Genomic DNA, 27,461 nt, shown 5'->3' on the forward strand with positions numbered 1-27,461 from the left:
TAAATTTCACAAGCTGTTTATTCAGTATAATATATATAATTATCAAAACACCATTTTGCTCCGTAACGGTGCAATCTCCATTTGACTAGGTTGAATCGTTCACCAAACCACAGGTCTTGTACACAATCTTTTTTTTTCTCGTTGCCGCAATACATATGTGTGACAATGTTTGGCATGCAGTGTACGGTTTCTCGTTCATAGTTTATATATTTTTGGCGCGTTTTCTTTCCTTCGAGGGGAAGAATATACAGCGGACAGAAAACTCAAAGGCGATACCACAGCTCCTGTAGTGTAGTACTAAACTGCGCACAGCTTTCTGCACAGTTCTGCGCTGACATCGGTGGGTCTAATACTCTCATTGAGCGTTCTTAAACACTATTTTTTTCCCAACAGACCAGAACATCACGAGCCCACACAGCGCGGCCATGCTTAGCAGTGCAGGTGGCGCCACCAGTCAAGATTACCCCAACCAAATGGCTCGATCCCATGCTCGGTCCGAATGAACTTTCTGCACGGGCTGATTAGTATGACCATTTAAAATAATTTTACGAACGGTCTCACACGTGGCGCCACTAGCTCCGGTTAGTTGGCAGCGATATCTTCATAGACACGCACTTCATCACCACAAAAACACGGGTGCATGCTTCCTACGCCGATGTAAACAAAGCGAGACAGCGAACCGGGAGCCTGGTTCCAGCATACGGGCTGGGTGCCACAAGGCGTGCGCAAAATAGCCGCGCCTCTTTCGGTGAGCCATAGTTAACTTCAAGCTGTACGCATTTTCTGGAGACTTTCTTTATACGTTAAGATAGTTCACTTTTTTTTTTTCGTCTGAGAAACGAGTAAATTGCAGATTTTCTACAGGTTGCCCCTATGACCTTAGAGGAAGCCGGTTGACATGCATTCTTTTGAGGCGTTCACAAGGTGAGCGAAAGCTGATCGCAAAGTATCCGCCGAGAAAATATGCGACTACAGCACCAGTACAGCGAACAGCGAAGAAGCTTAGACAGTAGCAGCACCAGCTATATGGTTGTTTGTGAGCAATCGTTCCTCGAGCAGGACCTGCTTGCAGAGAAAGAAAAGCTCAACTCTTCATCCTCAAGACAGTGTTGGGAAATCGATTTGTTGTGATAACACGTCCGGTAAGCAACAACGTAGTGTTACTTATTCCGCATACACTCATGCCTTGCTATACATATGATTTGCAAAGAAAATTTATAAGCGAACACCGCTGGATAGGCTGTCTTGAAGATAAATCAGCTTCATTTCTCTATAAGATGGTCTGGGTTGTTGTAGGTGCCCTTCAACAACAGACAGGTGCAAAACAACTAGAGAAACTGCTCAATCGACATAGGCAAAAGTCGCGATGTGAAGCTACCAGAAACACAGGGCGCTGTGATTGCTTCGAACATGGTGCCCTTAACGAGAGGAGTTGGAAGCAGTGCGACTTGACCTATGTGCCAGACACTGATTAATGTTAATTTTACACGAACATTATGCGTACTGCCGTTAAACCTAATGACGTATTTCAGAAAGTGATGCTTTCAGAGTGGCATAAATAAACATTTCGCACTCTGTATAAAGATTTGCGGCCATCAGGCGTTCACGAGCGAAGTATGTGAGGTGAGGCATGGTCACGTGTTGTATTCTCTATGATAATCAGCTGTAATCGCATCATTCCTTAGTTGGTTGTTTTGAACCTGTCTGTTTGCGGCAAGAACAGTGGTAACCTGTGACAGTTCTACGATACTAAACATCACAATGCGTGACATTCCTAAAATATAAATGTCCAAAAAAGAAAGTCTGAGCAAACACCAAGTCACTTTCAGATGCTCGAATGCATGGTTGTCTGCCAGTGACATCCAGACACACCGGCCGCCTGCAAACCTTTGAATGAATTTTTACCAATGTGTCTCCACAGAAACTGAACACTATATTGCACAAAACATTATGCAGAAAAACGTCAAGTATAAAGAAATGCAAAGCAGCAAAAGAACTCTCGAAGAGGAACTAAAAGATATATACAATTAAATAACTACGGAACAATGACTTTAGCATGTTGCTAACGTTACATTGGTCCGAACAGATAACAAAAGGAAACCCAAACCATCATGAAGGAAATATCTTAAATGAAGATGCCACTCTCACAGACAAATCAAACTGCAAGGGACCTTACCTGCTCAAGCTGAGCTTGCATAATTGCTCCGCGGGCTCTCAGTTCGGACACATGTAAAATGCGAAGTTGTTCGTAACCATTTACAAAGCTCCTAGATCATACCCCACATCTTAGCGATTGAGTGCACAGCAACAAATCACACATGAAAAAAACAACAAGAAACAACTTTCCTGGTGACACTTATGTACTGCGCGACATGAACACTTTGCACACTGACATAAGCGATGCACGTTGAGCTGTTGACGTTTAGTTGCGACCATTCGATTCTTTCGCCCTTTCTCGTAAGAGACAGCATACTCTAGCGTCTGTTAGCAGGCTTTAAATGCGCACTGGCTTTTTAGATCAGCAAGGGTAATGTTTCACGCAGCTTTTCATCCATCAGAAACTAGATAGACTGATGATGTGCAAGAACGCGGACTTATACCCATAAACACTGCCCCATTTGATCCCCTCCTCCCTCTTTCAGCTGTGAATACCGCTGAGCACTGGCGCTGGAGTGTCATGTCAAACCGACGGGTGAAACCTGTACGTAATACGTAAAGAACTTCTCATTTAGTCATCGACACTTTTTTGACAGCCTATTCTAAATTGCTCGTGGCGTATCAAGCCGCACAGAATTATTGTATGAAGCACTTTTCTCGAAGCACTCACTACAGGTTACCGGATTAGCGGGCATTTAATTACGGCTCCGTTGTGTAGCTGTCCAGAATAAATTTTGGTGGAGATTTTAGACTAACAGCTATCGCTAAGCTGCTAGTTACGCCGTGCTTACAAACCTAATCCAGCAAGCTTTGAAACTCCAAAGGACGTCCTGTGGACGTCGTAAAAGTTCGTAGGACGTCCGATGGAGTTTCAGTACCCCCTCCGAAAAGCCACCACCATAGCAGGCAGTATAAATTTATAAAAAAAGGTTCAGTTACACAAATAATGAAACAGAATCATCAATCCACTCATAGTTTCGACACGGAAAGTCAGAAAACCGTCATCAGAAGTGTCGCGAAGACAAGTCCTCTCATCGATCTACCATGCTTCTCTCACTGAAGACATAGTGCCACGTCAGAAGACAAAAGTCTGGCGACAGTTCCAGTCTCGAAACGGTGGTCAACGGATTGAGGTTTTTTTCCCTTCCTTTACTGATATTTGCCTTTAAAAAAACCCATTTCCTCCCTTCTGTTGTCAGCAAAAACATTAGTGACTTTGTAATGAGCCTTTACTTAGCGACTGTGCTACCTGCGCATGAAAACCTGCCAACAGCAGCTAAAGCTAAGCTGTGCTTAAATACTCTGCGCTTCGCAGACACGACTCCTCTGTACGTGAGTATCGAGTTCACCTCTGGGAATCCCAAGATGTCCATTTTAACTACAACAGGGATGGTACTTAATGCGCGGGGGGAGATAATACATGCTCAAGTCTAATTATCATTTCTGTGCATTTCCATTCGTATATTTACAGGAAAAGTAATAACTACTTCAGTAACTGCGCGCGAATAGTGAACACAGTGATTTTTTGTAGTTCATTTTTCATCCCTAAGAAAAGCTCATTTCCTCAATAGTGCACATGCACGCACGTTAGGTTGCAGCATCGTCACGTCGAATGGAATTATATTTCGACGTCCACAGCTTGACGAAAGCAACTCTCGTGTACAATCGTGCACATCGTTGTGTATATTCCATAGCTACTTTTCCGCTGTGTTTCCACGTACAAAATACACGGAAAGTGATCGCAATGAGAGCCAAAATACACGTGCATGCACACAAAGCATAGCCAAGCCAAGCACAGTAAAGACCTGGGTTTCCCCCCATTCTCGGGTTTCCAGACAGTGTTCTTTTGCTCGTAAGCTCAGTGCTCAAGGATACATTAATAAATATATATACAAGAACTAAAACAGCTTTATACAAGCACTGCTATCAACTTTCCTCGAAGACAGAAGGGAAGAGGTCCTTATAATGTCAAAATACAGATGTCGGTATAACTGAGGTGCTACGCTGTGCGAGAGTAACACCAATGAGTACTGTGACGAAAAAGTAATAAGTACATGCTCAGGAAGGTTGAAGAGCGAAGCAAACAACTTTCACGGTAACAGACTCGTGCAGCAAAGGCTCAGTGAGCGCGCCTTCAAACGACTTTCATGGTTGCTTTTCGCCCACCACGTGAAGACGTCTATCGGGAAACGCCTTAAGTACGCGCTGTATCTAAAGCTAGCGCGCCAGTCTTGCGTGTTCGAATGATGCACTTCAAACAACGACATAGATAAGAAAATACAGCAGCTTTGAAAACTTGACAACGATTCCGGTGTGTGACGTTTACCGTACGTCCTTAGCTCGAGTTGATACATGGAAGAATCGAAACTTGGAATCGAGACTGGAACAGATAATGTACCTTCAATGGATCCTGTGACGTAAAAACACGAAGAAAAACAGAAAACAGAAAAATCCGCCACAAGAATATGAGCCACGAATAAAAAGACGTCAAAAAAGTCAGAAGTGACACGGTTAAAATGAAGTGTAAGTTGTTTTAAAATTGTTTAACGCATACGTTGAACACATCTCCTGGAAGCCTATATTTACACATGCCTACAAAATGGTGAACGTTTTCCCAGAAGCAGTTTTTCCTTCGAGTTATTTTGCAAACAGGAAATAACGCAAAGAGCAAACGAATTTAACATTACAGTACTTAGAATATCACATAGTTTCTCGCAAACTAAGAACCACAGGTCCCAATTTACTGAAATTTTCCTTCATGCTAGCTAGTGCTGGAACTATTCCAAATTCCAAACGGCACTAGGCTTCAACGTCAGAGTTTGAACACCCACGAGTACAGTAATCACACATGGATATTTTAAAACTGAAAACAAAAGTTGAGTCTCACAACCCTAGACCGTATATATGCTGCGGCACTGGAATGCATAATTCCTCAAGCTTAAAACGTCCCACAATGTGAAGAAGCAATTGGCATGCAGTTTTTTTTTCTTCCGTGAATTATAAATGTTATGTTGATATGCTCGGAGATAAAAAATGGGTACTACACAGGTCCTTTCATCGTCATGCAGCACCGTATTTATGAATTGAGCAAGAAATCATTCGTAAATTTTTCTTGTATGCGGCGCTGGCACGTAGACACTGTCAGTGCATCGTCATCCCGTGAATCGCAATACATGGTTGTGCTGCTCACCGTCGATGTAATGCGCGGTTATTTCGAGGTATCGACATCATTACATAATGGCGCAGCCGACAGGACTCGAAGGGGGTCCAAACCGATTTCTAACCCATCAGTTTGCGACCCCCGATACCCGCCTTTGGAACAACTGACGTGCAAACTACGTGCGTACAGCACTGACTTGGAAAAAAGTGCGGTTTTCGATCTCATACACTAAGCTAAACGTGCGCTAGCATTTCCAAAGGCGGAAAAAAGAAATACCCAAATGAAGCTGCGACACCTTTTTGAAAAATATTACGCTTACATTGCGAAATGTACGCATTGAGTATTTAGATCACGGAAATGACCGAGACATTAGGCTGAAATAAGTATACGTGATTTCGTACCACATTTTCACACATATTATTTGGTTCCGTTGCTTTGAGCATAAAAGCCGAATAAATCTATGGGTATAGTGATGATGCTGCAGGGCTCAAGGTGTATTATATGCGGAAGTTATTAGTCGACCATAGGTTTGCCGTATTAAAATATCTTTTTTGCTCACTATGCCTCGTATGGATCCCGGGCGGGAAAGTAAAACAATGTTTTACTTTCCCTATGCCAAGCAATAATACAGTGAAGTCTTGGCACAGTTTTTTCAGTATTAAAAGGGAACCTGATAAGAAAAAAGATCAATAACCAGAAATCGCGTGGCATTCGCTGTAAAATTCGTATAAAATTGACATCTGCTCATTGTTACAAGTTCCTTGGAGGTCTTTACAGAACTCATCATACATTAAAGAAGAATGAAATTGACCTTCAAGGATATTCTGTGCATCGAACGTTAAACCAATTGCGCCTCTTCCCTTCAGACTGCATTGTAATGAGCCCAAGTAGTGATAGCTTAATTCATTGAAAGCAATGGTTGCCTCTGTCCAGATTTTTTCCCTTAAACAGTGGCCTGTATCTACTGCACACTCTGTAGACAGAGGTACTTCCATTTAATTTTGTAAACATTTTGTTTAAGTTATAAAATTTAAGCTACAGAAACTCAGAGGTGTGGTCATTTTACGTCCAGCTCTTCAAAGCTCGTATAAATACCGTGTAAATAATATAACAACACTAATGCAAAACCAGAGCATCCAGTATCAAAAACGTTTTCACATAACGCAGAAATACTGCATGAATTTCTACACTACATATGTGCAGCAAACGCGAATTCCTGCGATTTTGATAGAACACGAATTAAGATTACTTCATTAAATTGAATTCCATTTTCTATCGCATATTTGTGAAAATGATGTAGCCAGCACACTTTTTGGCACTGTCATCGATCCATGGATTTCTGCTCTGCCGTCAAGATCGATGTGGTATGACGAGTACATAATTTATGGCGTCAATATAGTACTGAGGTTGTTTGCGAAAATGCATAAAACTACCACATACATAAGACTACAAGTAAACTGTAGCTAATTACTACTTACAAGAAGACATGTTTGGTGCCGAAAACAATCTACACGCATATACCATATTATAAATGCCCTCTAAGAGGTCATCCTTGCCCACACTTGCACAACCATAAATTCTGAAATTAATATTTAACATATCTACCAACATTTCTAATCACTGCAGTAACCTTTTTTTTTTTTTTGCTCGAAGCTAGAGTTTGAACTTGTCAAGACTGTTGGAACTTCACCGGTGAACATGACGCCACACAACCAATAATTTCTGTAATCTACGCACCTTATAAAGCGTTATCCCCGCGACCTCACAACAAGTAAAATAAATTTTCACGATTAACTTCGTTCAATCTTACATGAAATACTGTAATTTCCAGCTTCCATGATTCCACGAAAGACTGCATAAAAGCTGTGACAAATTGGAGTAATGCTTGATAGTCGGAACTTAAAAAAAAAATTTAAAATATCGCATCTCATTCTCATGGGCACCGGTGTTTAAATATCTAGTATGGTGCACCTGCCTTCAAGTAAAAATATTGTAAACCTATAACCAGACATGCATTCACTGCCTTTGCTGTGGTAACATCACAGCGAGTAGCAGCCGGCAGTCAATGCACCAGTAGCAACATTAAACCTTCTCGTTAAGATTTGTGAAGGAATGTCCTCGGAAGATACCACTGAATGAATCAAATTTGCACACAAGGACAAAATCTTATCGAAAGAAGATAGGCGAAGCCCCGAGAGAAATCAGAACAGCACTGACAACATTCTGGCTTGAAAGAAATGATGCAAGGTGTCGCCACTAGTACTTATGACTTCCAGTTGCTTTCGTATGATGGTATCATGGCAAAAAGTATTCGTGTGGATCACTTGCACCGACGTCATAGAGCTTCCACTTAGGAGACTACGAGCATGGTACTAATGTGAGGGCGCTTTTCCAGTCCACATATCACCACTGCTCGGACGTGCACCGTCATGGCCCCTGTGACGTTGATCGCAAGCCATCTATTGACCATATTACGCGATCCAAGCACTCCTGTTTAAAAACGTTTTCGTTTGTAAAAGAAACCCAGGCGAACTTCACGTGTTCATATGCCAGCACTCTTGGCCCAGAAGCACTTGGCAGAAAAGTTGAGCTACCAAGAGCTGCTGACATTCGCACTCGTAGATTTCGGTGCTAAAGTGTACCTTCATGCAAGTAACTTAAGGGTCAGGCATAATATGAAGAGGCAGCACAGAGCTCTTCTACAAACTGTTACTGCTGCAGTAGCATGAGAAATAAAACAGGGAAGAGAGGGCAAATGGGCCAGGTTGTTCTGGTGACAAACCCATTGAATAACCCCTAGAGGTTTCTCTCATTATTGCCTAAATTAAGATCCGAAAAGGAAATGACCAAACTTTTTACTAGGATGCTAAACTTGATAGTTTCTGGGAGAGCAGTGGACAGGTGAAGATTTAAACAACTTTTTCGATGGTAGAAAGTTGCAAAGTAGTTGAACCCTAGGATGGCCTGAAAAGCATATTTTGTTCTTCTGGCAAAAAAACTATTTAGTTATGCCATATGCATGCATGGAAAAGATTACAATCTTTTGTCATGCTTGAAAATTGGGATATTCTTTTCTATGCGTGCACCACATCAGTTAAAACAAAAGAACAAAATGTACGACAAATTCTTTAGGGAGTGAAACAGAAGTTGTGGCCCCGCATTAAGGAAATAAAAACTTCCGTCTATTAAAACCTGGTAAAAGATGAAGGCTTTGCAGAAAAATATACTCATGTGCAATTTAAGAAACTGAAAACATTAAGCGACACTGTGTAGTAGAGCATTTTTCACAATTGTGGAAGGTCATGGTAGGGCAGTGAGAGTTTTATGCGCCTTTACATCGCCTCATTTTTGAACTTCCGGGGGCCTGACACGTATGAGCAGCCCCTACTGAAATGCCTGTAGTTAGTGAACACATGGTGTATAGAGAGCTTTTCATGCATATCGCACTAAATTCCAACAGTTATTTCTTTTGTCTTTGTAGAACAGCAGTTGACACGCATCGTCCACAAGGTGCATTGTTGTTGAATCTGTGACCTATTTATGAGAAGATTGCTGTGCACTCTGTTTTAAGTGACCTTAAAGACGATGGCACAGTACCTGCTATACTGCGTTGAGTTCCTTTTGGGAAGCATTAGGCAGGGTGTTTCCTTTTTGTTGTACTGTTGAAGAACAACATTGTGAACAAGTTGTGAGTTTACGCGAACAGGTTCACATAAACCGTTTGTGTAGCGTCAGATGCAATGGCTATTCGGGCTCATCTTGATCTGTGTATGCCTCTGCACAACAGCAAAGGGCCGAATTCCATTTCCCCTTCTGCAGGACGCAGCACGTGTTTCTCTGCAAAGGCTGTATACAACAGCAGCAATAAAATCTTTAAATTGTTCTTGCTTTGAGTGCGCTCTTTTCTGTACAAACAACGACAATATCGTAAGTAAGCCGAAGTCTTAAGATGCTGACTAAGCTTTACAGCATCGCAGCGACATCAAAGCCAGAATATTTTGTTTTTCTTTTTAGGCGACATCAAATCGCAAACCAATGCAAAGTATTAATAAATGTCTAGCGAGTTTGCTGTATACCCCCAAGCCGCGTGTCCCGATGTTAAACAAAGTCTTCGCCAACCAGCAGTGGCGGTGGTGGCTTGTAGAGGATGCTGACTGGCCGGGTAGCCAGTGGAGCTGGCTGTGACTGCGGCTGCGGCTGTGGATGCGATCCTTGCAGAGCTGTAGCTTCCTGGCTACCGCCATCCTGAGCGCCATTCACTTCAACGCAACTTTGAGGAGTGTGCCACATTCTTTCTGTGGGCTTCCGCTTCATCTGGAGCACATTGGTGTAGTCTTTGATGAGGCCAGCGATTTGAAGGGCCTGAAGATAGCAAAAGGAGGCAAGCAAAAAATTCACATAATTTGTCTTCAGCAGAGAATTAAGACCAGCAGAAACGAAAGTTATACATGACCACAATAGGCCAAGAATTTAATTATGATGCAACAGTACAAAATCACGGTAGTGCGTTTTTCATGGAATTGCTTGACATAAGTATGCCACTGTCTCCTCCTCCTGTACATACTATATGTTGTGGAATTTGCGGTCAGGAAATGGAAAGAATAATAAGCTGAGAAGCTGGCAGCAACTAACTTGGCGATTTTTTACCCTATTTCTGCAACATGTGAAAATAATGAAGCAAAAAATAATGCGAATTTCTTCACAGGTTTTGAAGGAGCCAGACACGTAGTATAACCTATCCGCTACACCCACATCCCTGTCGTGTCTGAAAAGCTGATGCTGATTTATACGACCTGCATATCAAATTGAATGATGGGCTAGCCCCCATTAACCTTCCGCTAGAAAGCCCATTAGTTATCCTCTGATGGATACAGAAACAAACCATCAGCAATGATTTAAAGAACCGCTTCAAGAGTGCTCCGAGGCACAGCAGAATCTCGTTAATTTGGCCTTAGAGGGACGAGTAACAACATTCAGTATATTTGAATGTCCTACCCAGTCGGAAAAAACTACAGAAAATTTTCTGATGTTACGACAGAATTTCTGTGCGGTTTTTGACAGGAAACCTGTTGTGACAACAGATCATTCTGTAGTAACATCAGAAATTTCTGTAGTTACAACAAAAAAGCGCTACAGAACTACAGACAACAGAAATATACTACAGAAAAGCTATAGAGCTACAGAAAAATCTGATGGTTACGACAGAACTACAGGATATTTTGTCGTATTTTTGACAGTTCTGTAGTTTTTTTCGACTAATGAGCCTACAAAACTGTCGAAAACCGTTAGAATCACAGTAATTGTATCTAATGAACGCATGAAGTACGGGTCTCAATGCATTTGAGATGAAAACTAATCTTTAACGACGTTAAGTAATGCCGAAAGTTGGGCGAGTTGGTGAGCGTTCATGATGGAAAATAGCGCAAAAAGTACACGAAGGACACGCTTGTCCACGCTTGTCCGTGTCGTCCTTCCGTCCTTCGTGTACTTTTTGCGCTATTTTCCATCATGAACTTCAACGACGACATCTCGCGGCTTCGTCAAGTGTTTTGCTTTGCACGCGCTGTCAGGATTGTCGAATAGTTGCTTTCAACCGTCTCTGCAGCCCTTTTCTTCACTGCACTAATATGCGTGGAAGCATCACCAAAACGCGATGGTTCTGCTTACTCGAAGAGCGGAGGAAACAGGGTAAATGAAAGCGAGATAAATATGCGCAGGCGTTAAGAATGGCGTGACGTCAACCCAAATTAAAGTTAAAAGACAGTGACGCGGAAAGTAGTGTCCGAAATGGCGCGACTAGCTGATGCGAGCACCCGTTGGCAGTGGTGGGATGCGAAACGGAAACTATATATACCGCTGGGCTTTTATTTCGGACAATGAGCGACTTCCGTTTGTCATCGCTCGTAGCACGCACGTCTGAGGTGCACGTGAACAACTGTTCGATCGCTGAGTCGTACGTCGATGTGACCAGCCGTCCGAATTAACCACTGCGATCCAGTCCTTGTCCGAACTAACGAGCATTTATTTATTATACTGTGGACAAAGAAACCCTGAGTTGCTCTCAAGGATTGAGGCTGTTGTGCGGGAAGAGTTCAGTATTTTCATACACGCATAGGCAGCACTTGCCTGGCAAAGTTATCGCGCCCTTGCTATGCATAAAATCCCGTGTGCTGCCATTATAGAACCTTATCTATGTGTCAAATAAATTTTCGAAGGCACTAATGCGCGTATCTTGCTGAGTTATTGCGGCAAATGATGGTTCCGACGTACGGCATACCTGATTGGTAGTGAAAATGTACTTGGCACCCTTCTTGCCGCCTCCTGTGACGATCATGAGGCTGTTGAGGGATGGACTGTAGTTCACAATGCTCTCGTAGTCACACGCACACAACACATTCTGGAAGAGGGAAAGATGACAAAACAAAGTGCCTATCAGAACTGCACCCGTGGAAATAATGTTCTGGCACGAAATAATGCTCAAAGTTGCACGTCTTTTACAGACGTGTAACTCTCGAGCAATTCCCGCGTTCATTGAAGTTGAATAAAAGGCGTGCCTAAGTTATTCCCCCGTTTGCTCAGCACGAAAAGTTGTCCTCTTGAGCTGAGACTCTCAACAGAGCGAAAACATTCACATTTCGTGGCCGGAGTTGCTGAACTCCCGACGTTGAGCATGTCACAACACCGCGCGCTGTTTTTCCGTCAGCCGCGCGCAACTGTTCTTAAGTTATAATGCTTTTCCCGTTATTATCATGGAGTTCATGCACCAATCTCCAGACGTCACCACATAACACAAGCTGCCCATTTCATCACAGAGTGAGTGTTGATACTTCCCCCCAACCAATTTTCGAGTAGCCGGCATTAGTGCCAGTCAAATCTGAGCACTTTCATTGCAAAAAATGCCCACGGTGTGTCGTCAATTTTACGCTGTTATCGGTCCTCAGTAGAGCCTCACTTCTGGGGAAATCCGCTCCTCTTAAATACTTGAAACGCAGTCTATTTCGTTTTGGCCAACAACGCATTTAGGGCTTACAGATCCTTGGAAGAAACAGAGCACAAAGTTAAGCTGAGATATACCACGTTCTAATAAAAAATGCAACGAACAAAGAAAAATGAAATACCAAGCATCACCACTCCAGTTGCTTTTCACAAGAAAACTTTACTGACGTCACGCGGTGTCAGTTGAGTCCCTCGCCTTTTATTTATACTCACCAATCATGGAGTTCTAAGCGCAGCCGATGTCGAAAACATTTCATGTTACCCCGCATTTTTCTGCAAAAATACATCTTTCGTTACCCAATAAACGTCAGCAGAGCCACAGGTAGTCGAACGGTCGAATCATATGAAGAACTAAAATGAGCTGGAATTCTCATTATCCAGTGGTTTTATTGAAAACAACTAAAATAACGAAGGAAAACATATGTGCTAGTCACGGCATCTACCATCGAGCTCGGAGGCACCTGGGCTGCGGTGGCGGAAACAAAGAAACAGTGAGTAGGCAGTAAGAGAAAATAAAAGAAAGGAGCAATAGGGAGGCAGCATAGCGTAAGGGTACGGTAACAATAATAAAAATAATAAAAAGGATATAAAAATTTGGAGGACGCTTAAGCTTCGCCTTCAAGAGTGGAACGCGATAGCGTTATTACATCGCAGGGGACACTTTCCCAGCAGAAGCGCTACGGCGCAGCGATCACGTCAGAGGCGTCCGGCATCAGACGCTGCACCTAGCAATCGCGCTGTGAGCGGAAAGAGGAGCCGCGTCGCCTAAACACCACTGGTCGAGTGACGCACGCTAGATGCTGGAAGGGGAGAGAGCGAGAAAACGTATTAAACGCAAGGGTATTGGGGCATCCTCGCACCGGTACCCGCGCGGCCCGAAGTGGAGAAGCGGGTGAGCGAAGATAGTGATCTAAAGAAAGGAAAGACGCTTGATTTTACAACCCGTGAGGGTGCACGGCGAAACGTCAGGGGCGAGTGGCGCGCCACGTGTCGGGGCAGCGCCGCACATGGAAGTTGCTTTTTATTTATGAAATGCATGCCGGGATTTATCGCTCACGGCCAACGACGCCGACGACACCGGCTTTTCAGCGACACGAGCTCCTTAACGCTACCGCGTTAAAATCACGACGCCCCGCCCGTGACTGTCTTAGCACTGCACAGCTCGTCAATGCTGGCGGACATATCCGCTAGTCGCATAATGGAATTCTCCTTTAAGTTAGCTTTATATCTTGAGGTAACAGCGCAGAACGTGGACGGGAGCAAAGATTAGAAGACGACACAACGAGCGCAACGACACAAAGTCAGCGCTCGTTGTGTCTTCTAATTTTGTGCTCCCGTCCACGTTCCGCGCTATTACCTCAAGATGCATAACCAACATGCCCAAGCTGCTATTCTAGTTAGCTTTATAGTCGAGGAATTACGACAAACATCATTTTTCAGGGATTGACTATACGCTCATTCAGACTGCGTTTCTTGGCCAATGAAAAATCATGATGCGTACCCGTGTGCGCAGTTCGAGCAGATGCACGCCGGTCTGGTCAACGGCGAACCACAGCGTCTTGGGCCAGGACGATGTGTAGGATTGCTGGAAAGAAACACGCAGTTGTAGAACTTTAGAACAGTGACGCACACACACAAAAATTGTCAGTAAGTTTGCTAAACAGCAAGCGTCAAGCGGTCAGGAATACATTCGCTTTCCAGACCGCGACATTTTTGCAGCGACATCTGCTCAAATGGGACAGTTTACTGCCGGAGACGGGCATAAAAATAATATAATATAAAATATAAAATGGGCGCATTCTTGAAGATATAGCGCGGTCAAAACCCGCGGTTTTTACAGGAACTTATATTTTGAACTGGCCAAGAAAGTCAAGCTAGGGCCGATGGTTGCGTCATGCGGTGTTAAAACTTCGCGGCTTTCTATATATCGAGAGTTACGTAAAGTGAAATACACCACGCTCATTATTAGATCTGACTGTAACAGATACAATAACTCTTGTTCGGAAATGAGAAATTTCATTTTCCTCTTGCAAATGGTCTTGAACATTCAAAGCCTGTTTAAAAATCAGCCCTTGAACTGATTTGAAAGGGCAGCCATTAGGCTGACAATGATGCTGTTATCGCTAGCGTCGTACTCGAAAAAACAAAACAATCGATGGTATTTCTGAAACATATATAAGTAACCCTCTTACTTCACTGACCGTGTTCAAGTCATATCTTTGTGCACTGTTTAAATAAATATTTACGCGTCTGGGTTAAAGTCAAGGCTCATTATCGGTACTGCTGGCCGCCTCGGTTGTGCCGTAGTTGTGTCCATATCAGGGTTTGCAGCCACGGACTCTATGAAAAGACTACACTTCAATATATTAAACTGCCGTGCCATGTTTCCAAGGCTACAGCCCGATATCAGTTTATTTGGATTTTTGTATAATATATTTATTGTTTATATGTCGTAGTTGTTGGCATTATACATAACGTCCTGACAACGCACCATGCTTATTGACCAGGATGCCACTCACTGGTGCGAATGGTGCGAAGTCGGAAAATACACCAGAATAGAATAAAAATATAAGGAAATGCTTTGTTCTGTCGAATAATTTTTTTTCTGTCGTGCCCTGCAGTACAGCAGATACAAAAAGGAACTGCACTAGAAAAATTCTGTTGTTACTGCAATTTAATTAAAATTACAGGGGCATTATAGTAATGGCGACACAAAATTTGTTTTTGACAAGGAATTCGTAGTTGGAAACGATAAAAACTATCAGAATTAACGTTCTGTGTATTTTCACCAAGAAATCGAATTGAAAATTAGGGACACACTTAAGCTTCGTATTTAAGGGTATTAACACGATAGCGTTAACGATCAGAACTCCATTCGCTGTTCCTAGTTCTCGTATTTGCTCGATTAAATAATTTCTTAATTTGTGCTTCAAAAGCAAGGGGCCATAAAGAAAAGTTTTGAAGCGGTCATTTAATTGCGGGAACTTAATCTACACGTTGTCAACGTTATTATAAATTTTAAATTATTGCCCTGTAAGGCGGATTGTGCGGTTCAAATCAGAAAAAACTAACTCAACGCAGAGAGTGGGAGGAGTCACTCAATGCGCGGAGTGCGTTTCAGCGAATCGCGTGGAGGCTTGTCACTGTGCCGTCGGCGAAATACTACGCGGTGTGATCTTGTGAACGTAGTGTGCTTGTGTCGGGATTGTTGTTGCGGAGACATGCGCTTTCTGAACCACAACTAAGTAAAAAAAACTACAGAACCGGGACAAAAATACGACAAAATATTCTGGAGTTCTGACGTTTATGGCAAAATTTCTGTTGTAAACATCAGAATTTCCTATCGTTCTGTAGTAACTGCCAGTGGCACTCTATATAGTTCTGTAATACTTTTCTGTTGTAACTACGGAAAATTCTGGTGTTACTACAGAATTCCTGTTGTCACAACAATTAACTATCAAAAACTTCACAGAAATTCTGTCGTGGCAACAGAAAAGTTTTGTAGTTTGACTGAGAAATCTGCAGTGTTTTTATCAAAATATTATTTGTATCTTATAAAAAATCGCCAACCAAGATTACTTTGGGTGTTTCAAGGATTACAGCATTTACACTGATCACCATAATGTAAAGAGGGTGGGCCTCGCGAAAGCCGTGTACGGGCGTATTTTTATTGCGAAATCAATACTACTCTAGGTTTCGAGCCTTCAGTGCAGCGCGGCCGGTAGCCACGTCTTACCCACGTGACGCTGTGACGTCACACCCCACGTGACACTAGGGTGTGGGCTGGCAGGAGCTGCCAACTTGAGTCTCTAGTTTCACATGGGACGGTTATGCCAGAATCAGCCTGCTAGGACACTGGCATTCACATTACCCCTATAGGCCACTAAGGCACGTTCATACGGCTTGGTTAAAGCAGGGCTTTATATGTGGACCGAGGAAGAAGAAAAAGAGAAGAAGAAGAACGCTCGGTCACCCGCAGCTAATGCTTTCGCTCAATATTTGGTTCAGCAATGTTGAACCTTTGTAATTTTATTATTGCCATGGGCTTAATTTACAATTGCCGTATCTGCAACTAAGAATCTTTTTCAGAAATATCTTAAGCAACCATTTAGGACCACTTACATGCTGTGAATATTGCAACAATTCGCCCTTGTTTCAACTTATTCCAACCCAAGTAGCACACAATATGGAGTCCCTGGGGCCCATATGGGTAAATTGGGCTAGGGCAAAAGCTATGATACCCATGAGGCATTCTTTAAGGATCAAATGCGAAAGCCTAATTTGGGCTTGCCCCCTGTTCATTCCATTTGGGCATAATATAGACGTAGCAAGTGGCGGGGCTGGAAACCGTTCGTACCTGCTTCCTGCCCACATCGGTCACTTGAAGAGCATTTAGGGAAGATGCGATGCAAATGTGGGCCTTAAGCAGATAGAAGATGGGATAGCTTAAATGGGGCTGCACACTCAAAAGGCGAATAAATCCCGCATGGGCTATGGGGGGCTGAGAATCCACTTTGACCACACGGTGCTTGTTTTGGGTACTTTTGGGCAAATACAACATATAATAGAGTTCTATGCCATAAAATAAGATGAGTCCAACTGGGCTGCCCATGAAAGGCCATAGTTGATGCGAAATTGGCTATAGCCGGGCTTAACAGACCGGGCCTCCTCCATCCTATTTTTAAGCGTGCCAATTTATTTATGGTATGAAGGAGCACTGAACAAAGGTAAAGGGGGGCAGCCTCGGTTCGCAGGTCGAGCCAACGCTCCGAGAAGTGGACATGTCCATCTGGGCAAAACGATCATCACTGCTGCTTTGCCCAGACGAAGACTTGCCAAAACGTTGGCTCGACCTGTGAACTGAGGCCTCCCTCATTTACCCTTGTTCTGTTCTCCTTCATAGCGTGTAAGCAATCTTTTTGCTCTCGTTCTACCTGGATCCATTCTATTTTATACGAGCCGGTAATTGCCCTTTCTGCAGGTGTCACATAACAGTTCTAAACATATTTATGCAATTACTAAAGACTATATTTTTGACTGGTACTCATGCAGTATTGGCAAAAAATATGCAGCAGTAACTGTTCCGCCTTATGAGTACGCACTGCACTACTTCCGAATTTTAACTGCAGCATTGGTTGGACACAGAGCACCAAAATCAAATTTTTATACTAACAATTAGGGGCAATGTGGGCCAGCCCATATTATAGTGTTGGGAATGAACTTATCTTATGTTGCTCAGTACCAGGTAAAGAAACAGTGCTCAATGTCTCACACTAGATGGTTAATGGGACCTGGCCAGCCCCGAAAATGCCAACTTCCACCCAACACATGGGCCAGCCCAAACCGATCTGGCATCCATAGAGCCCGGCGCCGGTACTAGTCGGGTAGAGGAGGGGTTAGCCGGTACAAGCATAAAACGTTGATCAATGGTGCGGCAGCCGCCTATACAAACGTAGGGCCCATTAGTTTTTGGTATCCTGTTCTCATTTGGCCTTCTGGGACGAATGTGGACAGCCTTTTTTTTGGCTACCCACATCATCATCATCATCATCATCAGCCTGATTACACCCACTGCAGGGCGAAGGCCTCTCCCATATTTCTCCACTTAACCCGGTTCTGTGCTAGCTGCATCCATTTGACCCCTGCGAACTTCTTGATCTCAGCCGCCCACCTAACTTTCTGCCGCCCCCTGCTACGCTTTCGTTCCCTTGGAATCCAGTTTGTTACCCTCAGCGACCATCGGTTATCCTCTCTTCGCACTACATGTCCTGCCCATGTCCATTTCTTCTTCTTAATTTCTACTAGAATGTCGGTAACTTGAGTTATTTCTCTGACTCACTCTGCACGCTTTCTATCTCTTAATGTTACCCCTGCCATTTTTCGTTCCATAGCCCTCTGGGTTGTCCTCAACTTAAGTAGAACTCTCTTGCTTAGCCTCCACGTTTCAGCCCCATAGGTGAGTACAGGCAAGATGCAACTGTTGTATACTTTCCTCTTGAGCGATACCGGTAAGCTGCTAGTCATAATCTGCGAGTGCTTGCCAAATGCGCTCCATCCCAATCGTATTCTTCTTGTTATTTCCTTTTCGCGGTCCGGATCTGCGGTTACTACCTGTCCTAAGTAGACATATTCGCCTACTACTTCCAGTATTTCGCTACCTAATGTAAACTGCTGTTCTTTCCCGAGGCTGTTGAACATTACCTTAGTCTTCTGCATATTGATTTTCAAGCCTACCTTCCTACTTTTCCTGTCTAGGTCATCAATCATTATTTGCAGTTCATCCCCCGAGTTGCTTAGCAAGGCAATGTCATCAGCAAATCGCAGATTACTGAGGTATTCTCCATCTACCCTTATCCCTAACTGCTCCCACTCCAAGTCTCTGAATACTTCCTCTAAACAAGCTGTGAATAGTACTGGGGAGATTGTGTCTCCTTGCCTAACACCTTTCTTTATGGGAATTTTGTTACTTTCTTTATGCAGAACTATGGTTGCTGTGCAGCCACTATATATATCTTCCAGCACTTTCACCCCCTGATTTCGCAATGCCTGCATCACCGCCGAGGTTTCAACTGAGTCAAATGCTTTTTCGTAATCAATGAATGCTATGTATAAGGGCTGGTCATATTCCGAGCATTTTTCTATCACCTGATTGATGGTATGGATATGATCGATAGTAGAGTACCGTTTCCGAAACCCTGCTTCATCCTTTGCTTGATTGCAGTCTAAGGTTGTCCTGATTCTATTAGCGATTACCTTAGTAAATACCTTATACGTAACAGACAGTAAGCTGATTGGTCTGTAATTTTTAAGGTCCTTAGAGTCCCCTTTCTTGTGAATGAGGATAATGTTTGCATTCTTCCATGGTTCCGGTACCGTCGATTACACCAGGCACTGCGTATACAGGGTGACCAGGTTTTCTAGCACGATATCCCCCCCGTCCTTCAGCAAATCTGTAGTTATCTGATCCTCTCCAGCTGATTTCCCCCTTTTCATAGTTCTAGTGCTCGTCCTTCGTCACTGGTGGAACGGCTGACTGTTTTTCCCTACCGCCAATCTCATTACGGTCCTGACTACTTTGGCTACTGTAGAGATCTGTATAGAACTCCTCGGCTACTTTGACTATCTTTTCTATATTAGTGATGACGTTGCCCGCCTTGTCCCTTATCGCATACATCTGGTTTTTGCCTATGCCCAATTTCTTCTTTACCGCTTTAAGGCTTCCCCCGTTCTTTACAGCATGCTCAATTTTCTCCATGTTATACTTTCCTTATATCGGCCACCTTGCGCTTATTGATTAGCTTTGATATCTCGGCCAATTCGATCTGGTCTGTTGGATTGGAAGCTTTCATACTCTGGCGTTTCTTAATCAAATCTTTCGTCTCCTTAGACAGCTTACCGGTATCCTCTCTAACTATCCTACCGCCTACCTCTACCGCGCACTCAGTAATGATATCTCTGAAATTATTGTTCCTTGCCTCTAGGGTAATGTCGCCATCCTCAGTTAGAGCTGAAAACCTATTCTGTAGCGAGATCCTGAACTCTTCTGCCCTCCCCCTCACCGCTAATTCGTTGATGGGTTTCTTTCTTACTAATCTGTTGCGTTCCTTCTTCAGATTTAGGCTAATTCGGGACCTCACCATCCTGTGGTCACTGCATCGCACTTTCCCGATTACCTCTACATCTTGCATAATGGCGGGGGTTGAACACATTATGAAGTCGATTTCATTTTTAGTCTCTCCGTTAGAACTTTTCCATGTCCATTTCCGGTTCTTCCGTTTGCTGAAGAAGGTATTCATTATTCGTAAGTTATTGCACTCTGCAAACTCAACTAGTAACTCCCCCCTGCTATTCCTAGAACCAATGCCATAGTCACCTACTGCCTTGTCTCCTGCCTGTTTTTTCCCTACCTTGGCATTGGAATAGCCCATTAGTACAGTATACTGCGTCTTTACTTTTCGCATTGCCGATTCTACATCTTCATAGAAGCTTTCAACTGCCTGGTCATCATAACTACATGTAGGTGCATAGGCCTGTACAACCTTCAGTTTATACCGCTTATTAAGCCTAATTACGATGCCTGCGACCCTCTCATTAATACTATAGAATTCATCTATATTACCCGCTATATACGTATTGACAAGGAAACCTACTCCTAGTTGTCGCCTCTCTGGTAAGTCTACCCACACGGATACTAATTGGGACCGATCATAGCGTAAGTGGACAGCCCAGGCGGGGCCCGGCACGAGTTGCAAATCCCGTATGGGGCCCACAAGGGCTGCCCCCATGGGACCAGCACGGGGCCCCATGTCATATCTACTTAGTGCTACGTGGGAACCTAATCCGTATTTATCTAAATTAATCATAATCCACCTTAATCTACCCACCGCGACGTAATCACACATAAACACATAATCCTCCCTAATGAAAATTAATCCATTATAGTCCAATGCAATCACCTTTAGCACAATGTATTTCGACCAAATACACCATAATTCTTCATAATCAGTTTTATTAAAATATAATCAACCCTCATGTACCGCCTTTGCCAAAAGTAACCAGGCTGCGTGTTCCGCTTCTCAGACGGATAGCACAGAATTCGTGTCACTTCTGAAGCTGTAAATCTGTGCAAAGTAAAGGCGCGTTTCTGTCCTCACTTAACAAGTTGTGATCGTCTGGGAATCAATGTTGGCTTTAGAATACAAGCGAGAAGCAAAGCATGCAGCCTGGCTACATTTGGCAAAGACGGTGCATTAATCCACCTTCCCAAAGCAATTCTCTCAGTCAAATGTACTTCTCCATCATGAACCTTAATCCACCATAATGTAGTGTAACGACCCTTAAGTAATCCTCAATAATTCACAAAATTCATCCTAATGATTCTTAACCAATCATCTGCCAAATTCAATGTATTCACCTTTGACCGAGCGTGATCCACCATACTCGAATATAATCCAGCATAATCTACTCTGACCCACTTAATCTACCCTAATCTGATCTAATCTAATCATATTGAATCAAATGTGATCCACTCTAATCCTGCCTATCCACACTTATTCAAACGTTATCAGCTATAACCAAATTAATCCACCCTAATCATATGCAAGCGCCTTCATAAAATGTAATCCAAATTAATCATCCTTGATCAAATCAAACGTAAATCGCCTTAATTATACCTTATCTAACTTAACTCAAACTTAGTTCAACTTTATGCACCCTATTCCTTTTTAATCAACCCATTATCGAACTTAACCCACATTCCATACAACTTAATGCCTCAACTAGAGGCCACCGTATTCCATGCCACGTTTCGAACACTTCGTAATTTATCAATTTTGACTTTAGTATTAACCACCAATCACACTTCCCATCAGTTACTCACAAGGCCTCCATTTCTGCCGCGTGTTGAAATCTCCGACAGAATACGAGCCTAAACTGAGGTACAACAGCTTTTCGACCAAACGAGCTGTATACGCTTCACGTGAAACATATATTATGGAGTTACTACAGAAAAATATCATACATTTACAAACCATAGAACTACTGGAAACACTACAAAACTACAGGAATTCTGCCGTAACGATAAAATAATTTTTTTTTTTGTGCATTTAGGGCCCAGTTGTTGTTTTTTCGACTGATATTATATAACGTTTTGAACGTCACAAGCGTGTCCTCTACTTTTCCCCACCCCATTCCTTCCCTCGCTGTATCTGTGACGTCGGACGCTAAGTAGTGCAAGTATACTGACCGTGACCTCGAAGATGGTGGCGCGGTGCAGCGGCCACGACTGGAGCAACGCGAGGAAGGCACGCTTGCTCTCCTGCACATTCATGCCGGCCAAGACCTGGTGCTGGGTCACCACATGGTCCGCCGAGATCATCTTGAGCAGTCGCATCGGAAGACACTGGGCCATCACTTTTCTGTGCCACCCGCGGGGAACATAGTGGCGTTATGAGTCGATGGTATGGCGCGTTCTTGCGAACGGCATGACGTACACACCCATAAAGGCTACAATACAGTCTTTGTTAAAAGTAAACAGGCCGCCCTTACCACTTCTGGTAATGCCAAGGGACTTACAGCAAAGTTCAGAGATGGATTACGATGGCCTAGGTTCACTTCAATCAGATTAATTTTCGTCACCGGCCAGTAATTCGCGACAGCAGCTTCGCCGCCACCATCCGGCTATCTTCGCGGTCATGACGGCCTGGTTACGTTTCGCAAAAACGGTTCATACGACCACTGGACACCATAACGAGAGGGCGACAAAGATCGGTCAGCTGAGTTAAAATAGCATATTTAGCTGGGGTTCCGTCAGGCTAAATCCACAGTGTGCGCGAAAAAAAAAATGAGTGAAACTTGCCTATAGTCAACAATCGCCTCTCGGTAGTCCCCGTAGTCCAGCTGAGCCTTGAGAGCACACAGCGTAACCTAGCAAAAAGCAAACCATGCAAACATACTTTATATGCCACACTTGCACTTGACAAGTTAACAATGATTAAAGAAATGTTGAAGTGGCCAGCTGCTCTGGGCTGAAGCATCATTGAGGGGTGGGCAACTAGAGTCGGGACGTCGCAGCCTATCTTACTCAAAATATTATCAGGAAGCATAGAAGCGTAGACATCAAAATCCAATCGTGTTTTCTCCTTGTTAATGATAGGCAAGACATAGGTGTACATAGATCCCCAAGTGGTATCTGCCTACCAACCCAAAATAACTTGATTGAATTTCTTCTTCGCCTCTTTCCGCTATATGTTTCAACTGCCAAGCAATAACTACGACGCGAAAGTACATATAGGTCATCTGAGGGCTGAAAACCTGCCATTAAATCACTGCTTCTTCATTCGTAATCCGTGTTATTCAGAAATAAATACAAATATTTTGACCATACAGAAGGTTACAGTGGTGAATAAAACGATGAATTAGCGATTATATCAGTTTTTTTAGTACATAGCAGTCATCGCTTGGCTGTTAAAACCGAAACCGGAACAGATGTGAAATGAGTTTCGACTATAAGGTATATTACGGCAACAGTCATATAAGAGGCAGTGATTAGTACATAGGATTACGCAGGATTACAAATAATAAAAAATGCAACTAAAATTAGGTGTCTATGGTCCTTTTAAGACCTGCCTCGCCGCGGTGGTTTAGTGGTTTGGGCACTCGACTAATGTGCCCATGGTTGCGGGCCCGGACACGGCCGCAGCTTTTCGACGGAGGCGAAATGTATCCTGCGCGTTGTAAGTGCACGTTTTGGGAGCCCTCCACTTCAGCGTCTCTCATAACCTGAGTCACACTTCAGCGTCTCTCATAACCTGAGTCACTTTGGGACGTTAAACCCCGGAAGTCAAATCTTTAAGACTCGCACCTCACGCTCCGCAGACGAACAACTAAAGGAACTGTGCAAAGCAATTTACTAAATTTATAAAACGAGCGTGACCGTTCGGTATTGCATAAGTAACCTCCGCAACGCAAGTCCTTTAAAGCTAGCTTTGTTAACACCGAAGATATCAGCGATAAAAAATGACGCTTCTCTCCCCTTCAACTCAGGGCCCGCAAGCGTACAAAAAAATAAAGAAAACATGCCGCGACGGCTTCCCGCCCGCATCACTTAGGAAAGCTCAGAGACAGGGCGCACCCAGGGAATCCAGATGACGTGATCCGGAAGGAGGCGGCTACAAATGCAGGGTGATGTGTCGCCTTAATTGGTTGCGGGTGGTAGTCAGGAGCAGTTTAAAAAACATTATAAACATTACATAAAGTTTTTGAATTTGACTCGAATACTCTCAAAGACTCCTTCTAGAGATTTGCAGCATTGAGATATTACCATAAACATCGTTTCAGGGTCTCTTTAAACTCGTACGCCGAGGGAGGTTTTGAATGTGTGTATGGTTTCACTTACTGCCTCGTGCTCAGTCACAGGGAACCTGTCCAGGCGGATGTTGTAGACAAGCTGATGGAACAGCAGCTCTTCCTCAACAGGGTCGCTCAAGTCCATATAAGCGTCCAGCATTAGGTGTCTCTGTGAAAAGAATATTCGAAACAAACTGAGTCATTTGGTTTCTTCCCTTATCTCTTTTTTTCCAAATTTCAAAAACACGCGAACAGCGGTTTTACTAAAATAGTTCGTCTTTTCATTAAAGCACAACATTAGCTGCAAGAAAATTAGGCTTGAAGCAGTCATGGGGCATTTTTATTACGAAGTTTTCAGATTGGATACCTTGAAGAGAAAGTATTGTTGTTTGTTGGCCTTAGCAGTGCCCTGCTGGCTTTGGGCCCAGCGCTCCCACTTGGACATTGCGTCAGCCATCTTCTCGTCCGGCAGCATAGCTCGTTCTGCAAAGAAGATTACATGTGTACGAAGTTACCAGCGGGAAGATATTCGCTCTAGAAGACCTCTGCTCCTTAGCTTCCTTTCCAGCTAATCCCGAACACCTGCACATGCCCTCTTCTGTACAGCCTTGATCATAAGGCCAAGCAGTAATAGGCCTAAGAGTGTTTACCCAAATGCTGGGTACAATTATCTGCCGCTGTGGTGGGCACAATGAGTGGACATTATTTAAAGTTTAGCTCACAATTAAGTGATACCACCGGAATCTACTGCAGTCTCTGAAAAGACTTACGTTTCCGAGCAAGCCCGAGAAACAGTGACAATAACGAACCGAAGAAAAGCGGGCAGTGACGCTCGCAGAATGAAAAAAAAAAAACATGAGGTCGGCATTTTGCATTATATCCTGCCATCCTCTCCAATCGACCCGACCTAATAACTATGCGGCACAAGAATGTGAACGTACCGGTAGGTCCGATGACTTCGTAGATGGCGTAGCCTTCAACGTTGGGCCTGAGGTTAATGCGGTTTTTGAGCATGACCAGCACCTGGGAATGCACATGTGTGCAAAAAAAAAAGCGCGGCGATAAGTCGGTATTCGCTCCTCACAAAATTATATTTTCCCCTGCTGGCTCACGGCGCAAAAGCTGACGAAACCGAAAGTATGCCGCCTTTTAATGAAACATACGGCCGTGAGAGCTCAGTGCATGCCTGCATGCAGAGAGTTCAGGATTTTTTTTCTCGGCACCTTGGCCTAATGACGACAAATTTTGCGGGGCACCGCTATACCTAGCCATTGTCAATATTCGCTTTTCCCAAATTCACCAACATAGAGCCTTCCATAAATTTTCACGCATATAAGCACAAGCTATTCTTCATATGGGGACCTTGATGTGACAAGAGGTTTGCTACAGAAACGGGAAGCAGTAGACCTTCAGGTTGTGCTCGGATAGAAAGTGATACTAGGTAGAGAAGGAGTGATGCCTGTGGTGCCAGTTATGTGCAGGACAGGTTCGACATGCAGGTTGTGTGCTTGACAGCTATTAATTGTTTTACCTGGCTATAGCCATGCAGGCGTTGAACTTTATATGGAATGCTCGCGAGTAAAGGTCAGCAGATGCTCACCTCGGCGGCTGACACGCAGGGGTCGAAGTCGACGTTCTGCACTTGTCCGTCGAGGAAGTGCACCCTCGCGCGACACGGGTGCCTCCTGGTGGTGCAGGACACCTCGTCTCGCGACGGCGGCCACCTTCGGCCGCGGGTCTCCAGGGTGCGCATCAAGCACTGCGTATGCGGTACCCACGGTGTGAGCAGCCGGCACATGCTTACTGAACAAGTAAAACTTAACGAAGAAACACAGCAGAACCTACTGCAGCAGGACTTCAGCACACTGGCTTTGTGTGTCCAATTATCTCACACAGGGCAAAAACCGACAGCCGGCACCTCAACTCCCAAGCTTAGACAGATCACACCACTCGCTGTCTGCTAAAATGGCATATGCACACTCACCCTTCTGAGAGTCCGTCTAGTGTGTAGCTCTGCATGCGTACGCCAGATGTGACAAGAAATACACACTTTGTGTTCCGGAGCCAAAACTATCTTCGGTTCCATGTCAAACTTTGTTGTGCACCGCATGGCTGATTCGTCGATAAAAAAATTACTTCACAGATATAATTAGAGTACAGCAAATTCAAACACGACACGCATCATTCGACAGTATGCTTCAGGTTTGCAGTCTCTCCATTAGTCTGCCTGTATTGGCTTGCTCTGCAATGTGCTGCCAAAAGTCTACCAGTGACAGACAGCCTGAAATTTAAAGCAATAATATTAACCATTTAACCTATTTAGTAGCTTATGCACCGTAAAACCACACCCAACCCAACAAACAATCGTATCAACCATCTAATCTGGCTCATAGACATGTATGCCACACATTGCCCTCTCCAAGGTTCGGTGCATTGTGCACCATCGCCTCATCATCATCATCAGCCTGACTATACCCACTGCAGGGCGAAGGCCTCTCCCATATTTCTCCACTTAACCCGGTTCTATGCTAGCTGCATCCACTCGACCCCTGCGAACTTTTGAACCTCATCCGCCCACCTAACTTTCTGCACCGTTGCCTCGTGGAGCATTATTCACCTTGAGCGCGAACTGGGCGAACTGTCCCTCCTCGGTGACCACGTCCATGGCGCAGTGGCGCAGGTGCGCGTGTAGGTAGCCCAGGATACGACGGTCCGTGGGCGCGGCCACGCTGCACAGCAGCGACAGCAGCTGCCAGTGACGGACGTTCACCCTGCTGTTGGGGTCTGCGAGCAGTGAGAATACATGCTCAGCGCACCAGCACCTTTCCTCGTACTTACGACAAGGTTTAATAAATTACAGACTCGCACGCAGAGTACGCTCAAGTTTCCTTTTTGTTCTGTTGGAACCACAAAACGACTGATTTTTCAATTGTATTTTTCAGTAGTATTGTTCCATAATTTCGTCGCTACCACGAGGGATGGCATAGCACTAATAGGGAACTCTCAAGTCAAATCGCCTCGTCACATTTCACAACCGTTGTGCACTGTTCGTGTTTCGCTGTCCACCATCAGTGCTTCAGATTTATCAATAAAAAGACATCCCGTAATCGAACACGCATAACTCGAACAATTGATTCATTTGATGTCTTCGTACATAGCCGGTATCAAATGTATTAAAACATCTTTCCTTAATCAGAATTTTGTACAGTTCCAGCCAATTCTGCTCCCTTTCACGCTCAAATTGCCGCGAGTTGACTCGTAAGATGGCTGCCAAAGGTTTTGTTTCACTTTCGTCATTGTT

At 43.9% G+C, this 27,461-nt stretch overlaps 1 protein-coding gene across 1 annotated transcript in view; it reads right to left on the reverse strand.

The window, feature by feature from the left end:
- The window catches only part of Myo81F (unconventional myosin 81F), a 132,537-nt gene continuing 105,076 nt past the window's right edge, over positions 1-27,461 (reverse strand). The window contains exons 34-43 of the mRNA XM_084583356.1: positions 26,778-26,944; positions 25,761-25,919; positions 25,102-25,183; positions 24,528-24,643; positions 24,210-24,329; positions 22,671-22,738; positions 22,059-22,230; positions 13,815-13,898; positions 11,595-11,714; positions 1-9,679 (exon numbers count right to left, since the gene is read on the reverse strand). Of these exons, the coding sequence (XP_084439482.1) occupies positions 9,416-9,679; positions 11,595-11,714; positions 13,815-13,898; positions 22,059-22,230; positions 22,671-22,738; positions 24,210-24,329; positions 24,528-24,643; positions 25,102-25,183; positions 25,761-25,919; positions 26,778-26,944 (1,352 nt within the window). The 3' untranslated portion in view covers positions 1-9,415. The remainder of the gene's footprint in view (positions 9,680-11,594; positions 11,715-13,814; positions 13,899-22,058; positions 22,231-22,670; positions 22,739-24,209; positions 24,330-24,527; positions 24,644-25,101; positions 25,184-25,760; positions 25,920-26,777; positions 26,945-27,461) is intronic.

This window comes from Amblyomma maculatum, chromosome 11 (assembly GCF_055883805.1).
Source record: "Amblyomma maculatum isolate TAMU_Amacu chromosome 11, ASM5588380v1, whole genome shotgun sequence".
NCBI lineage: Eukaryota > Metazoa > Arthropoda > Arachnida > Ixodida > Ixodidae > Amblyomma > Amblyomma maculatum.